The sequence below is a fragment of the Nyctereutes procyonoides genome, unplaced genomic scaffold, assembly GCF_905146905.1.
Source record: "Nyctereutes procyonoides isolate TBG_1078 unplaced genomic scaffold, NYPRO_anot_genome, whole genome shotgun sequence".
Classification (NCBI taxonomy): Eukaryota; Metazoa; Chordata; class Mammalia; order Carnivora; family Canidae; genus Nyctereutes; species Nyctereutes procyonoides.
In genome coordinates, this window is record NW_026575024.1 from 42,449,503 (window position 1) to 42,466,264 (window position 16,762).

Below are 16,762 nucleotides of genomic sequence, written 5' to 3' on the forward strand. Positions count from 1 at the left end.
CATGAGTATTTTTTTGTAGATACACACATATTATGCTGATGGCCTGGTAAATTGGTTTCAGGCTTCCTAGAGAGCAAAACCAACACAGAACAACGGCGACAAAAGCATTCATTCCCTTTGACAAGGTGTATCAGTCAGCCATTGCTACAGAACAAACTGACCCCAAAACTAGTGGGATACAAGAAGAGATATTTAACACTACACTCCCAGGTCTTCAGGTCAGCTGGATAACTCTCCTTCGAGCTGCAGGTCTTCCAGTCAGCTGGGGCAACTCTGCTCCGAATGTCTTTCATCCTCCTAGAACTAGCAATGACAGAAGGACAAGAGAGAGCCCAGCCACACAGTCTCATTCCAAGCCTTTGTTTGCAGCTTGCTCGCTAACATCCCATTTGTCAAAGCAAATCACATGGCCATGGCCAAAGTCAAGACACAGGGAAGAGGCGTGGTCCACCCGGAGGCCATGGCAAGGGTGTGGGTGTGTAACTATTACATTGGCGTGAAGAATTGGGACCAGCAACCCAGTCTACCACACATAGTAATCCCATTTGAAAAATGGATATCCCAGAAACATAACAAAGGAAAAAATATTATTTCAACTTAATCCAGTAGAATAAACAGTTAGGAAATATTTACTCACAAAGCACAGTCTCAGGGAGATAAATATTGAACAAAGTCAAGTCCCTACCCTCAAGGAGCAGGGAGACAAATTCCTACCCAACTAAATTAAAATACACAGAAATCTGGAATAAGTTCTGAAATAGAGATCTTACCAAAATGCTGTGGATTTTGTACCTAAAAAGCAGCAGTAAGTAGTGTGTAGGGTAGATAGAGAAGTTAGAATGACAGACAGAACAGCCTAAACAAGGTGTGAGAACAACTGATGTGAGGTGCAGTGGAGTGAGCCATGTGCTCCCTGAATATGGAGAGTCTGAACTGAGGAGAGCCGGGCAAGAAGGGTCCCAAAAAGGAAAGTTTGAAGAAAGGGCTGGGCTTCCCATTAGTTGCAATGGCTTGAATGTGAGCATCATCTCCACTCCTTCCCCCAAGCCCTACCAAAAATGGCAGCAAAGAATTTATTTTTAGATTAAAACTCCACAGAAGTAAGGAAGAAAAGATCACAGCGGACAAGATGTGCCAACAAATTTTCAGAAGGCTGAACAGAGAGATTGGTGGCAACTGACACAGCAGAGTGGAGAAAGTTGACATCTACATGCCACAGAGGAGACTGGGAAAGAACAATTAGCTGGTTTATACCAGAGACTCTCAGAAAAGCTTAGGAACTGGATGTACCAGATACAATAGAAGGTGGAGGCGAAGAGTAGAGTTGGAAACCAGAGCGTTAACCCAAGGCTTAGGAGCACGTAGACTTTCAGGTCTCCTACCTCATTCCTGCACAGCAGGCAACTGCCCCACCCCCCATCATTGACAGGAGATAAGAAGTTATTCTCTGATGAAATTGAAGGAGAGGTCATGAGTTTAAGGTCACCAGGCACAGCTAAGGACAGGATGAAAGCATCCTGAAACAAAGGAGTTAAGGGAGCAGATGCATCACCAAGGATGTGCTCTATAATCCCCATTTCCATTTACCCCTTCACTTCCAGGATGCTGGTCATCAGGCATATAGTTCCCCAAGCAGGATTTGGGATTATTCTCTGGAGAAACTGAGTGACTTCAGAGAAAAAGATCACCAGCTATTGAATTTGGAGTGTTGACTAACAGTTGGCTTTTGGTTTGAACATGGGACATGGTTGTATGGTCCAAGGTTATTCAAACCCAAGCCATTGATCATCAGACTATGACCCATTTTATAATTAAGTTTTACTTAATACAGAATAGGATTTTTAAGTCTCTCTCGGTTCGATTTTTGTTTTTGAAAGTTAGTATTTTTCTCCAAAGGTATAGATTCTCTAGATTTGTATAATTTGCATTGTCCTATAGCAGGACAATGGTACTATCATGATATCTTGCTCTCATCTATTGTTGCTCCCATCTACTGATGCTGTTAAAAATGTAAATATTTCTGGGGCACTTGGGTAGCTCAGTTATGTAAGTGCCTGCCTTTAGCTCAGGTTGTGATCCCAGGGTCTTGGTATTGAGCTCTGCTGAGCAGGGGGCCTGCTTCTTCTTCTCCCTATGTTGCTCCCCCTGCTTGTGCATTCACACTCACACTCTCTCTGTCAAATAAACAAAATATTTTTAATGTAAATATTTCTTATTGGAATTTTACTATAATTAGTAGGGTTTTCTTATGAGAAAAGATGGTATAGTTAGCTGCTTCTGTGGGACATTTGGCTGGTTTATGACTTCGGAACCTGCTGTTGAATTTTTTAAGTGGCTATAAAATGACAACCACAGCTGGATTTCCCCTCTACTTGGTTATTTTAGTTTGGGTTCTCCCAAAGCACAGTTTGAAAAGAGTTAAAGTGCAAGTAGTTTATTTGGAAGGTGATTCCTGGAAGCACTTGTAGGGCAGTAAGAGGGAGATAGGGAAGGCAAAACAGAGTTGGTGATAATAAGCAGGTCTCCATGATGGGGAAATGCAGTTTAGTCATGCTGGAGACCTTGAGAGCTCAGAACAGGTACCTTAGGGCAGCCCGAGTGGCTCAGTGGTTTAGTGCCGCCTTCAGCCCAGGGCATGATCCTGGAGACCCAGGATCGAGTCCCACGTAGGGCTCCCTGCATGGAGCCTGCTTCTCCCTCTGCCTGTGTCTCTGCCTCTCTCTCTCTCTCTCTCTCTGTCTCTCATGAATGAATAAAATCTTAAAAAAAAAAAAAAAGGAACAGGTACCTTAGAGCTACCCCACCCAACAACAGTGAATGAGATGGAGATTTACCCACCACTCCCATGGCTGATCACAGGGCACTTCTGGCCTTGCCACAGGACAGCCCAAGTAGGTTCCACATGGGCTGGGCTGGGTTGATGATGCCCTGTGGGGAAAAGGCCCCAACTGCTGGCAGTGGGAAGATGCACCAGAAAGAACAGAAGCGGTTGAGTGCCCAGGGGTGTAGTCAGGACTTCCACAGCAGTTCCACAATAGTTCCCCTTTAGGTGAACAGCACTGCTCATTGCTCTTGCCAGACCCTGTGTGGTTCCTATATTTCCTGGACTCACTTTTTCCTGTCGAAGCAGATAGAAAAAAGACAGAAACAGGCAGGAATCTGTTTCTTCTATGAAGCTTGTGGAAGCATATACGGGTAATTTGTTTCTTCTATGTGTGGAAGCTTCACAGAAGAAACAAATTACCCGTATATGCTAACATTTTCCTACTTGTTAAAATCAATAAAAAATAAATATGTATTATATTCATTCTGCTTTTGTTTTACAAACATTTTGGGGATATTTTGTACTAATTTGCCTTTTGATCAATATCATAAATACCATCTTTTATAGGCTCAACTTATTTTAATTAAGCATAATCTTCACTCTATTTATTTTATGTGGATGTTATTCCAGCATGGTCAGTGGAAGTCCCGCTGACCAACTTCTTTGTCCTTCCAGTACTGCCCTACTGCTCTTGAAAGCATCCTTGCTTTTTAGAAATGAGATATTCTAGAGATAGTCTGTTCTTTTCATGCTCCAACATGGAATCAACTTCCATCAAGGGAGTTCTGTTTTCTTTAGCTGAAGAAGTGACTTTGAGGGCAATATCTGGGCACTAGGGATGCATATACAAGTTGGTGGTAGGTAAGAGTCCTGCTGCTATTGCTGCGGTGCAGCCACTTTTAAAAGAGATGGAAAAAAAATAAAAAAATAAAAGAGATGGAGAGCTGGGGCACCTGGATGGCTCAGCCAGTTAGGCATCTGACTCTTGATCTCAGCTCAGGTCTTGGTCTCAGGGTCATGAGTTTGAGCCCTGCATTGAGCTCTATACTGAGTGTGGAACCTATTTAAAATTTTAAAAAAGGGGGATCCCTGGGTGGCTCAGTGGTTTAGCACCTGTCTTCTGCCCAGGGTGTGAACCTGGAGTCCCGGGATCGAGTCCCACGTCGGGCTCCCTGCATGGAGCCTGCTTCTCTCTCTGCCTGTGTCTCTGCCTCTCTCTCTCTGTGCCTCTCATGAATAAATATTTTTAAAAAAGAATATTTAAAAACAGAGATGGAGAGTAAAGCTTGAGAGTTCTCATTGCAAAGAAAAAAAACACTTTTTGTATCAATATGAGATGATGAATGTTAACTAAACTTACGGTAATCATGTCACAATGTACGTAAGTCAGGTTGTTATGCTGTCCACTTTAATTTACAAAGTGTTGTATGTCAATTATATCTCACTAAAAATTATATATCACTGGAAAAAATTGTTTAAAAATAAAATAGATGGAACTAGTATATATATATGAATTCATGCCTGTTATTGAAATGTATCTATTTACTATATTCTACTTTTCTTGTAGTATGTGGCTTCATTGGCTACTAAGATTTTCTTCTAGTCTAAGTCTCTAAGGAAAAAAATGAAACTGACAAATTAACGGATGCATTTTAACATGTAGAAATGAGTTTTGTAGGAAGCTATGTATTTCTCTTAGAAAGCTTGAGGAGATTAATGACAAGTGCCTAGACAAATAAGCAAACAAAAAGCAAAGCAATTAGTAACTACAGGAAAAACAAAAAATTGAGGACGGAACGCAATATAAGTATCCTATTTGACTTGGTGGAGAAACCATATATACATGGTCCTATTGATGAAACACATTGATTTTTCTAAAAATGCTGATATAAATAATTAGAAGAATGAGGTTGGTAGTAAGAAGGATATATGTGTAAAAAAATTCATCTTTTGGGATGCCTGGGTGGCTCAGTGGTTTAGCGTCTGCCTTCAGCTCAGGGAGTGATCCCAGGATCCAGGATCGAGTCCCACATCAGGGTCTCTGTGAGGAGCCTGCTTCTCCCTCTGCCTAGGTCTCTGATTATCTCTCTCTCTGTGTTTCTCATGAATAAATGAATAAATCTTTTTAAAAAAATTCATCTTTCATGGGGGAAAATAAGATATAAAATCTACAATTGATAAACCAAGAAATAACAGTATTAGCTTATTATAGAACACAAAGTTATAGAGTATTTAATATAGATTTAAATGCCAAGGGTTAAAAATGTGTATAACTTGAATACATAACTTATCATTTTATACTTGGGGCTTATCCTCATAGCCTCAGCTCAAGTCTTTCTCTCCCACTAGCATGTGAGCTACTTAAGAGCAGGTGTCCTGTGTGAGTCATCTATCTCCCAGCACTTGTTTAGTGCCTGGAACATAATAGGGGTTCAGAGCGTTTCAATGAATTTAATGGGGGAGTGCAGAGGGATAGAGTAGAGCAGAGAGGGGAGGGACAGCACAGAAGGCAACTCTTTTTCATTATAAAATTAAACTTTGCAGTATTACTAGACTTTAAAAATATTTTTATATACTAGTTTGGTTAAAAATACTAAAATTAAAAACATAAGGCAAGTTCGTGACTCATTCTATATAGTCTGCGTTCTGTTGCAATAACAAATAATCTCCCCATCTAAGGGGCTTAAAACAGGGTTTGTTTGTCACTTGTGATACATGCCTATCCAAAGAAGGTCTACTTGGAACCTCTACTTCCTATCATTTCTCTCCAGCATACAGGCTGTCAGAGCTGCCACCACCTGAAACATTGCTGGTCATCATAGAGGAAAAGTGAGAGCATACTCTGGCTTATAAAGTTTCCACCTCATCCCATCACACTGGCAAAAGCAAGTCACACAGCCCCACCTAACTTCCAGTATTCTAAGAAATGCAGTCCTTCCATGTGTCTGGAAGGAGCAAGAATGGGCATATTTGTCAACAATCCTCATGACTACTCACTAGTGAAAGATTTTTCGGTAGGAATGGAGATCATATGCATGAAGAAGAAATCATTGCTGAATGAATTTGTTAATTCAAGAGATTGTTGGGATAGATTCCACAGGGTTTGAAGAATGATCAGATATGGAAGAGGTACACTAAATGCAGCTGAATGGCACTAGTTTGGGGGTGGGCCTGGGAAATGGGTGTTGTTAGAGTTAGAAAGCCATGAGGTTAGGTTCTGGTCCCGCCTCTTTGGCAAGTGACTTAACCAATCGAGTTTCTACAGGCACATTGTAAAATGCATATTTGCATCTCTTACGTGAAGAGGGTCATCATACATCATACATTCCAGCTGATAAAGAGAGTCATCAGCTTACCTGAGATGATCCACGTTTACGCCTTTATCCCAGTGTAAGTATAGGCAGCACCCTCTTTGACTCCAGAGTTTCTTGGTTTGGGGATATGGCCAGACAATATGGGGACATTGTCTTATTCTGGCCCACTTAACCTGAATATCTAGTCTGACTCTAAACATAAGGACACATCTATACAAACCCAAAGTAAGAAACATTTTATTAATAAAAATAGAAGGGGATGATATTCTTCCAAGATGTTAATATCATAAAAGAAAAAGGGAGACTAGAGAAATGTTTAAGACTAAAGGAAACTAAGGAGATATGACATCTGCATGCAATACCATCCTGCATTGGAAGAGAAGGACATGATATAAAGGTCATCACTAAATCACTCGACAAAATTGGAATATGGACACTCAATTAAGATAAAATAATTTTATCAATGTTAAATTTATTGAAGTTTATGACTATACCACAGTTAAATAAAATGATATCTTTATTCTTAGAAAATACATTCTGAAGGGGTAAAATGCATGACGTACACAACTTATTCTCAAAAGATTCTGAAAAGCATGACATGTATAAATATAAACTGAAACATAAATAAATGTATGGAGAAAGAGAGAGAAAGGAAATGCGGCAAGATAGTAACAACCAGTCATTTTGATAAAGGACATATGGGTATTGTACTATTGCAATTTTTCTGAGGAAGTTTGAACTGACTTTCAAAAACATTTTTGAAAAGTTATATGTTAAACATTTTGTAGTGTAGGCATTTAATAAATATTACATGCTTTACTTTATAGCCATATCAATGTATGACAGCAAAGAGAGAGAGAGGGACAGGAAGATGGTTTAACTAACTGTGCAATAACAACAAGAAAAAATGTATAACCACTGAACAATTTAATCACGTGGAAGATGTAATGATATAAATGAAAATGTCTGTAGCAAACACAAAGGGGAGCAGGAAGACAAAAGACCAGATATTTCATGATTACCATCATAAAAACATAGATATGTATATAATCAGGTGTTAGTGTCTGTACCAGGTTTTATGTTCATTGCATCTTATTTCCATTTAAAGTTTTTTAAATATATAATGTTTCTTAAATTTTTTAATTTACATTTTTATCCATGGAACAACTCTTTTAAAAACCTGAGTAAAGGGGATCCCTGGGTTGCTCAGTGGTTTGGCGCCTGCCTTTGGCTCAGGGTGCAATCCTGGAGTCCTGGGATCGAGTCCCGTGTCAGGCTCCCGGCATGGAGCCTGCTTCTCCCTCCTCCTGTGTCTCTGCCTCTCTCTCTCTATATATATATATGTGTGTGTGTGTGTGTGTGTGTGTGTGTGTGTTCTATCATGAATAATAAATAAATAAATCTTTTAAAAAATAAATAAAAAATAAAAGCCTGAGTAAAATAGGCATCGATTCTGGCCTTTTAGTCAATTTCATACTATACAGTTTTGAGCTTTCTCTTTCAGTTTAGACACATTTTCAGTTCGCTTTGGCCTTTTTCCAGACACAAAGGGTAGTGGAGAGAATTCTGTAAATGCTGGATCTCTGCCGTTTTCAAGTTGCATGGCCTTGAACAATTCAGTTAACTTGTTTTCTAAAATGATAGGTTTGAGCAAAAGAATCTCTAAGATCTTTCTACCTGTTAGGGGCTGAACTGTGTTCTCTGAAATTCACGTTTGAATTTCAACGTGTTTGGAATGAAACTATATTTGAAGATAGGGACTTTAAAAGAGGTAAATAAGGTAAAATGAGGTCATATGAGTGGGCCTGAATCCAACATAACTGGTGTCCTTACAGGAAGAGTAGATTAGGACACAGACACACAAACAGAGGGAAGACATCTGAGGACACAGGGAGAACGTGGCCATCTGCAAGCCAAGGAGAGAGGCCTCAGAAGAAATCAACTCTGCCAACACCTTGATCTCAGACTTCTAGACTCTAGGACTGTGAGAAAATAAATCTCTGCTGCTTAAGCCACCCAGTCTATGTTACTTTGTTATGGCAGCCCCAGCAAACTGATACAAGGCTCTAACATTCTTATTCCTCCTCTTGCTTTCCTTTTATAGGACATACTTTCCCCAGGATATATAAATGTCTGCCACAAGAGGGCCATGCTGCCCTAAGAGTGAACACTCTGCCCACCCCCCACCCACCCCCAGCCCTGCCCCCAGGTTGATTGCAGATCACAGAGGGGGCAGATGGATGCGCAGATGCACAGATTGAGGCCTTTCCACAAAACTGGATAGACATAGACTCAAAAAAAAAAAAAACGAGCCATCAAGGTTCATTTTGAGTAGAGTGGCCAGCAACCCCAAGTGAAAGGGCAGACTCTTGGATCCCCAGCCTCTGCTCCCTGATATTGGCCTCCCCCATCAGGCCTCGGTGTCTAATGTATGCTTAGCTGTAACAGAAGTGATGAGTCCATATGAAGTGTGACTACAGATGAAGAAACACTCAGAAGCAAGGCTCCCTCTCCAACTGCACACATGGTTGACTCTGAAGACTTTTGAGAAAGTAAAGCCATAGATTCGAACACTATTAAAGGCAGGAGGGCACTAAGCACCAACCTGCTTTCCCAGCGCCTAATATAGAAACTTGAAGCAAATATCCACAAATCCAAATTTGTTGGACAACAGATGTATTCCTTGTATTTCCTGACCAATAGGCACCAACACAAGGCATGATAACTAAATGCGATGCATAATCCTGGACAGGATTCTAGACTAGGGGAAAAAGAAGCTATAAAGGAATATTATTCTGATAATTAATGTAATTTGGGTATGGAATATGAATTAGAGGGGCGCCTGGGATGGCTCAGGTTGTGATCTCGGAGTCCTGGGATTGAGCCCCGCATGGAGCTCCCTGCTCAGCGAGGAGTATGCTTCTCCCTCTCCCCTTCCCCACTGCTTGTGTTCTCTCACACTCTTGCTCTCTCTCTCAAATAAATAAATAAATAAAATCTTTTTTTAAAAAGGAATTTGTTTTTTGTTTTTGTTTTAATAAATTAATTTTTATTGGTGTTCAATTTACCAACATACAGAATAACACCCAGTGCTCCTCCCGTCAAGTGTCCCCCCAGTGCCCGTCACCCACTCATCCCCACCCCCCGCCCTCCTCCCCCTCCACCACCCCTAGTTCGTTTCCCAGAGTTAGGAGTCTTTATGTTCTGTCTCCCTTTCTGATATTTCCCACACATTTCTTCTCCCTTCCCTTATATTCCCTTTCACTATTATTCATATTCCCCAAATGAATGAGAACATACACTGTTTGTCCTTCTCCGATTGACTTAAAAAGGAATTTGAATTAGATAATATTATAAGTGTTAAAATGCCTGCTTTTTATAGCCTCATTCTTAGGAAATGCATGCTAGTTTAAGAAATAATGAGGCACGATGTCCAGTTTACCTTCTTCTGGTCAGAAAATAAACAATATACATGCATATATTATAACATATATATAAAGACAGGATAATAAAGCAAATGAAGAAAAATGTAAATAATTGGTGGGTTTGGGTAAAGGATATATGGGAGTACTCTGTACTCTTCCTGCAACATTTCTATAAATTTGAAATTATAACAAAAGAACACCCTCCCCCCCAAATCCTAAACACCTTTGGGAAAACTGTGCTGAGAATAGATGTTTCTTAATGATAGCAAGAAAATGCAAAAATGCTCCTTTGATTTACCAGATGATCTCAGCAACCAGGATTTCACTGATGATTATGGTAGGAGCTTAACACTGCTAATAATGAAGGGCTTTTGAAATGTATCTAGACTTACTTTCTCTGAACACCAGACAATGGGGCACAACCTTGGCATGTCTCTGAGACATTGTTATACCTACTCATTCATCATCACTCTGGTTATACGTGAAAAGTGACCATACTCATGACCTCAGGGATACAGAAATGAGTCATTACCATAGCAGGCACCATCTCAGGAGCAAGTTTGAAGAAGTCTCTTTCACATTCTAATTCATTTTTTCTTTTTCTTTTCTTTTTTTTTTTTTTTTTTTAGATTTTATTCATTTGACAGAGAGAGAGAGAGCACAAGCAGTGAGAGTGGCAGGTAGAGGGAGAGGGAGAAGTAGGCTCCTCACTGAGCAGGCCGATGAGGGGCTCCATCTCAGGACCCTAGGATCATGACCTGAGCCAAAGGCAGACACTCAACCAACTGAGCCACCCAGGCGCCCCTACAGTTATAATTTCTTGTGGATTTAAATCTAGCCATGCTATTCATATTTCTCCTTGGTACTTCTCTGTAAGATATCATTAAACACCACCACTTTTAAGTTGGGCCAGCCTACATCTGAACCACAGCTCCTTTTCTTCTGGGAATAAATTGTCAAGTGGTTTGATGTACCAGCTGGCATGCCCACTTTGCCCTTAAAGGAGGATGTTGCAAACCCTGATTTGTACCACTCAGGAAATGAATACCAAGGAATTAGGCATACATATCTATGGAGGCATTTATGATAGGAATACACACTCGCAGGTTTAAGCATACATCTGATATATCATGTTTATAAGGCCATATCCACTTACCTATAGATATCAAGAGGAACTGATTAAACTATTTCATAAATGTTCTTTTTTAAGATAGTATTTATTTATTTGAATGAGCGAAAAAGAGCACATGCTGGTGGAGGGGCAGATGGAGAGGGAAAGAGCAGACTCCCCACTGAGTGGGGACCCTCCAAAATGGGACTCCATTCCAGGACTCTGGGATCATGACCCGAGCCGAAGATAGATGCTTAACTGACTGAGCCACCCAGGCACTCCATCATAAGAGAAGAAATTCTGTCTTCCCAAGTTCACCAACTTCTTAGCTTGGAGCTGAAATTGGGAGGGATGAAATTCGAAGCTATTTTATCCACGATTTTCAGATTCTGCACAAAGTTTAAAAGTACATCAGGGGACTCTAAGACTGTACATTTTAAGCTCTAACTTCAACTTGCAGACTTAAACACCATGTGAAGTTTTCCAACAAAATGTGTAGCAATGTTTGGTTTGAATAAGATTACTGTGGCTTGTCAGGCATATGAGTCTGACCATAGAACTACCTATTCCAACCATTTGACTTGTTAGTTCATTTGGAAAAGGACTATAATGATACTTTATCCTATTCACCTTCTACCACCTGCTCATGGTTGACACCTACTGACTCCACCCCTTCATTTATCTAATATTTTTATCATCTGACTTTTCTTCTCACCCAGCAGATATCATCCTTTTCTTCCTTTGCCTGTGTCCCTTGGTTTGGATACCAATATCATCCTTATTCCTTGCACCCCTACCCATCAGCTCATGCATATTAATCTATGAAGATGACCATTGAGAAACATCTGCTGTTCCACACACCTGAATCTCCATAGGCTTAGCCAAGATGCCTCCTGGCTAAGGCTCCACCTCTCCACTACTCCAGCAGCCCAGCTGATACGGTTGCTCTAATTAGCCTGGAGCTTTCTGAAAGCAGGGCAGATGCCAATGCAGTTCATTCTGCCAGGGGCCACCCTCCACCAAAGGATCATTCCAGAGATCCATCCTCCATCCTTCCCCAGGCTGCTGGACACCCTAAAAGTCTAGCCTTCCAGATTACATCATCTGTCTCCTGTGCCTCTGGCTTCCTGTAGGGTTTTGCAAATGGGGGTCACTGGCAGGAGATCAGAGAGATTCCCTTTCTGCTTCCCTCTCCCCTCTAAGCAAAATCACCCCATTCATGGCATCACTTGTTCCTTTTGGCCTGGGGTTGTAAGAACTTCCTGCTATCGCTAGTTCTGGGCTCTTCACCATGCTTTGCTGATTCCCTTAACCTTGCTCACAACTCTGGAAGATGTCCCCTTGTTAAAGTATCTTCTGTTAAACTCTGTTTAGACCATTTATTTCCAGCTAGATTTAGGAGAACCCTGACAGATACAATATCTCATTCCCCAACTGGTAAAGCTTTTGAAACAGCATAGGTACCTGATAAAATGAATTCAACAACAAATGAAGCTTAGATAGAGATTTGAAATCAAGATAAAGTTTCATGTTTTAATTTTTTTAATTTAAATTCAATTAATTGATATAGAGTGTATTTTTAGTTTTAGAAGTAGAGTTTAGTATCAGTATTTACATCAGTATTATGTAATACCTGTTGCTCATTACATCACCTACCCTTCCTAGTGTCCATCACCCAGTTACCCTATTCCCCACCCTGTCACCCTCCCCTCCAGCAACCTTCAATTTGTTTCCTATGACTAAGAGCCTCTGGGTGGCTCAGCGCCTGGGTTGAGCATCTACCTTTGGCTTAGGGCATGATCCCCAAGTCCCGGGATCAAGTCCCACATTGGGCTCCCTGAATGGAGCCTGCTTCTCCCTCTGCCTGTGTCTCTGCCTCTCTCTGGGTCTCTCATGAATAAATAAATAAAATATTTAAAGAAAAAAAAAGAGCCTCTTCTCTTATGGTTTGTCTCCCTCTCTGATTTCAAGACAAAGTTTTTGAATGTTGGGAAGTTCATCTTGAAACTTTCAAATGGGGAAGCTGGGTATTGCTTGGCCAAAGATGAAGCATGAAGCTCTTACCAATAGCTGTACCAGAGGCCTGGCACTCTCACTCCACATGTTTGCTGACTGGGCTGTTTCAAAGGGCATAGTCAAACTTTGCAATAGCCCTAAATTGAAATTTGCTTTGCTCTCCACTGCAATAGCTGGATTTATACTGTCCTCCATCATTAAATGAAATATAGAAAGACAGGACCAAAATACATTCATTAAGAAGGAAAACAGTGCACCAGTCAGCAGAGTGGGTATACTTACAAGACACAATAAAAGAAAAAATTAATTCCTTAGAAAAGAGCTTTCTATTTTAAGAAGAAAAAAAAGAAGGGATGTTCTCAAGTGATAGATAATGAAGACATTTCCCAGGCATCCTCCAACGCTGTGGCTTTTTAAATGTAAACCTGAAACGAAATCTATTACAAAGGGTGGCATCCAAGTTGGATTCTGGCTGCTTATTTTGTTCTGTGGTCAGCCTTTGCTGAACATAGCAGTTTCAGCAAGCCACAGAGCTGTGAGTGGCCCCTGTCTCTAAAATGCCTTTTGGATTATCCTCAATGACCCTCATTGTATGACTTAGAATCTGCAAGGATGACAATTAAACACGACATTTGGCATCAAATTCTCCCAGGTACATTATTTTTTTCAAGGTAACCTGAATTTTTTGGGTAACGCACACCCTGGATCTGAAAATGCCACTTTGTCAGGATTTGCTACATGATATCCTAGTGACCTTTAAGACCAATTCCAGGTCATCAAACCAGTGTTCCCAAGCCTGTGTTTGGGGCACTATTTGGCTGAGTCACTTACAGTATCATTCTTGAGCTGCCTCTTAGGAGCTCATAAGCTCCAATTGTTAAATTTCCAGGAATTTTGGGAACTGGTTAGAACCTCATTGATAGCTTAAAATCAGCTATGGTGGGAATATTTACACCACAGGAGTTGACAAACACTCTAAAGACACCTTGGGACATTTCTCCTCTTGAAACTCAGTTGTTCAACATTTACTGGAGTCACATCAACTACGAAATAATATGGATCCATCTCCCAGTGGCTGAAATTGATGGAGAGAAACTTGATGTCCTTTCTTCAATCTCTGCAAGTTCAAAGAAGAGAATCAGTCTTCCCCCGTATGTCGTTTAAAATGGTACCCTGGGGGATCCCTGGGTGGCGCAGCGGTTTGGCGCCTGCCTTTGGCCCAGGGCGCGATCCTGGAGACCCGGGATTGAATCCCACATCGGGCTCCCAGTGCATGGAGCCTGCTTCTCCCTCTGCCTGTGTCTCTGCCTCTCTCTCTCTCTCCCTGTGTGTGACTATCATAAATAAATAAAAAAAAAAATTAAAAAAAAATTTTTTTAAATGGTACCCTGAATTTAAATGCTCAGTTTTAAAAAATAAGAGTGGAATTAGAGTCTACAGTCTGAGAAAATGGTTTGTTTTGATTAAAAGTTGGCTCAAGAAGTTTCTGAAAATCAATTTATGATAATTGCCTTATAAAGTTAAAATGCCTTCCAAAATTTTATGGGGACATTTCAAAAACTGGGGAAGTCAGCCAGTAAATTAAAATGTATCTCTATAAAGACAGAAAAAGATTTATCTCAAAACTAGTTTAGGCTCAGCTGGAAGACTTGGTCTCTGTACCATTGGAAGGGAAGATAGCAATCTCTAGCAAAGCTCAAGATTTTTTTTTCCCTGAAATAATGGCTGATCATTGCCTCTGTTGTTTTTGGCCAACTTTTCTACCAAAACAAGAATTTTGCAACTGGAATGACCTAACTTGGGAAACAATTTTATAACATTTTCTAGGAACCACAAAATATTTGTTTTATTCTTTTTGAAGACCAGCCGTGGGACCAGAAGAAGAGCATAATATTTTGCCAGGTAACAAAGAAAAAACTTGATAAGGCCAGGGACTGGAAGAATATTTCAGTTCAAATAAGGGTCATCCAGAGCCCATGAAACGTTGTCTTTCAAACCACTAAGAAACATTCCTTGCACAGCATCAAAACCAGCTAAAATCCTGGATCCACTCAACTGGCTATTAGGGCATAAATACTGACCTTTATCATACAATAAATTGTAAGCTGGGCAGCTAGTTTTGACAAAAACACCAGGAACAGTAGTTAGCTGCAAAAGCAGACTCACATGTTAGAAGAGCCAGGAGAAAACTTCTTGACGTGGTTAGAAACAAAATAGAAGCTTCTTGCAGTGACTTGGATTTCAGCTAGGAGAGTGCAGACAATCCAAGTCAGGCAACAGTATTATTGCTGGAGACTGCAAAAATATTGATCAGCTCAACTATCAGCAAAATGCCCTCCCAAAGCCTATTAAATATGTACCATGAAGTTTTCTGAGGTAAGCTGATATACTGTGTCATAGGATGCATGGATTAAAATACTGGACACTTGCGTTCCATACTCTAGATTTAAATCCTTTGTGACCCATTAGCTACTTAATTTTTCTAAGCCTCACATGTCCCATCTATAAATGGGGGGTGATAATAGTTCCCAAAAGATGTCATGAGGGCTAAATGATATGTTTAGAATGGTGGGCAGCATGCATTAAGTGCTTAATAAATATTAGACATTATTTTTTGCATGTAGGCTGGCAGGCTTTAAGCATTTGTCTTGGTCTGGAATTCCCAAATGCAGCCCCTAAACACAAGTGGTATATCTAGGAGAGGATCCTCTCACACCAGTAGGTGAATGAGAGAAGTGAGGCGGGGGGGGGGGGGGGGGAAGAGGCCAATCATAGGGGTGTCATCACAATTGCCTCTGTGCCCGACTGGAGGTTACTGCATCAGGGGACTCTAGGAGACAGAACAGGACACCCTACAGAATTATCCCACCCAAGGGGTGTTTATCCATGAGCTTCCCGTCCATCTTTGGTTGAGACCTGCTCCCAGGGGCATTAACACTCTAGGACCTGGGACAGAAAATCAGAAAATGGCAGGTAGTTCAGAGTAAGCAGCCTTCTCACATTGGGGAGCATAAGGGGCATAGGAGGGGAGCTAGAGGCCCACCATCACTGTTTTTAGATCATTGAATGAACTGAAGTTCCTCTATATATTTATTTTAATGGGGTCAACTTGTGACTATAATACAACAAAACAAAACAAAAAAACTGTGTTCATTCTATGTTGGTTGTCATGGAGGTATTGAGACAAGAAATAAATTATGTAGCTTTAAAATATTTGTGTGTCAGTTCCCACCAACATGATGTTGAGAATAATATATGGAGTTTCAACCCTAATTCTGTTTTGAAAGACTTACCTCTCCCCTAATATTCATTACCTAAAACTAGGGAGGTATCCAACAATTTTTGCAGTGCTGTGCAATACCCAAACCCTCATGGAAAAGAAAAATTCTCTCTTTTTCCAAGAATCACCAAACTTTTAGCAGCCACAATGACAGGCTTCTTCAGTAAATGAAACCATTTGAGTTTTAAGGAAAAATAATATATTAAGACTTTCTTACACATCCAGAGGCTCAAATACTGAAATGATAATTAACACCATAAACTCCATCCCTACATTTAAAAATGTATCTGTTACATAATTTGTGTCTTTTTCATGTGAAAAGGAGAAGAGTCTGTATATTTGGCCAATGTTTCTAAAAATAAATAACTGCCTCAAAGGAAAAGACTGGAAAGTTTGCCCATCTAAAATATAAACTATTTTAAAAATAAATTAATAAACTATTTTGTGTCACAAAAACAACAATAGTAACCCCAATGTTAAAAGCTAATAAAAAAAAATAGGACAGTTTCCATATTAGATGAAAGACAGAGCACTATGTAAAGAAAATTACAAATCAATAACAAAAAGGCAAACATCCAGTAGAAAAGCAAAGAAAAGGCAAGATCAGCTGAGAATTTTATCTGTTTCAGAGTCTGATCATTTGTCGTATTTTCAAATGAAAAAGAACCATATGTAAATGGCCCAAGTTTCTAAAGCAAACAATTAGAGTTTGGTATGACATATTCAAGTTTACAGAAGGCACATGGTCAAAAAAAATGAAAAGATGTCCAACTTCACTAGTTTTCAAAATAT

The 16,762-nt window shown here is 40.2% G+C and overlaps 1 protein-coding gene across 2 annotated transcripts in view; it reads right to left on the reverse strand.

Annotated features, from left to right (window-relative positions):
* The window catches only part of BFSP1 (beaded filament structural protein 1), a 68,234-nt gene that overhangs the window by 38,579 nt on the left and 12,893 nt on the right, over positions 1-16,762 (reverse strand). The window contains exon 2 of one of the 2 annotated variants that reach the window (XM_055304632.1): positions 14,857-14,935. The exons of the other annotated variant lie outside the window; for it this stretch is intronic. Coding sequence (XP_055160607.1) covers positions 14,857-14,858 — 2 coding nt within the window. The 5' untranslated portion in view covers positions 14,859-14,935. The remainder of the gene's footprint in view (positions 1-14,856; positions 14,936-16,762) is intronic. 2 annotated transcript variants of the gene reach the window in all.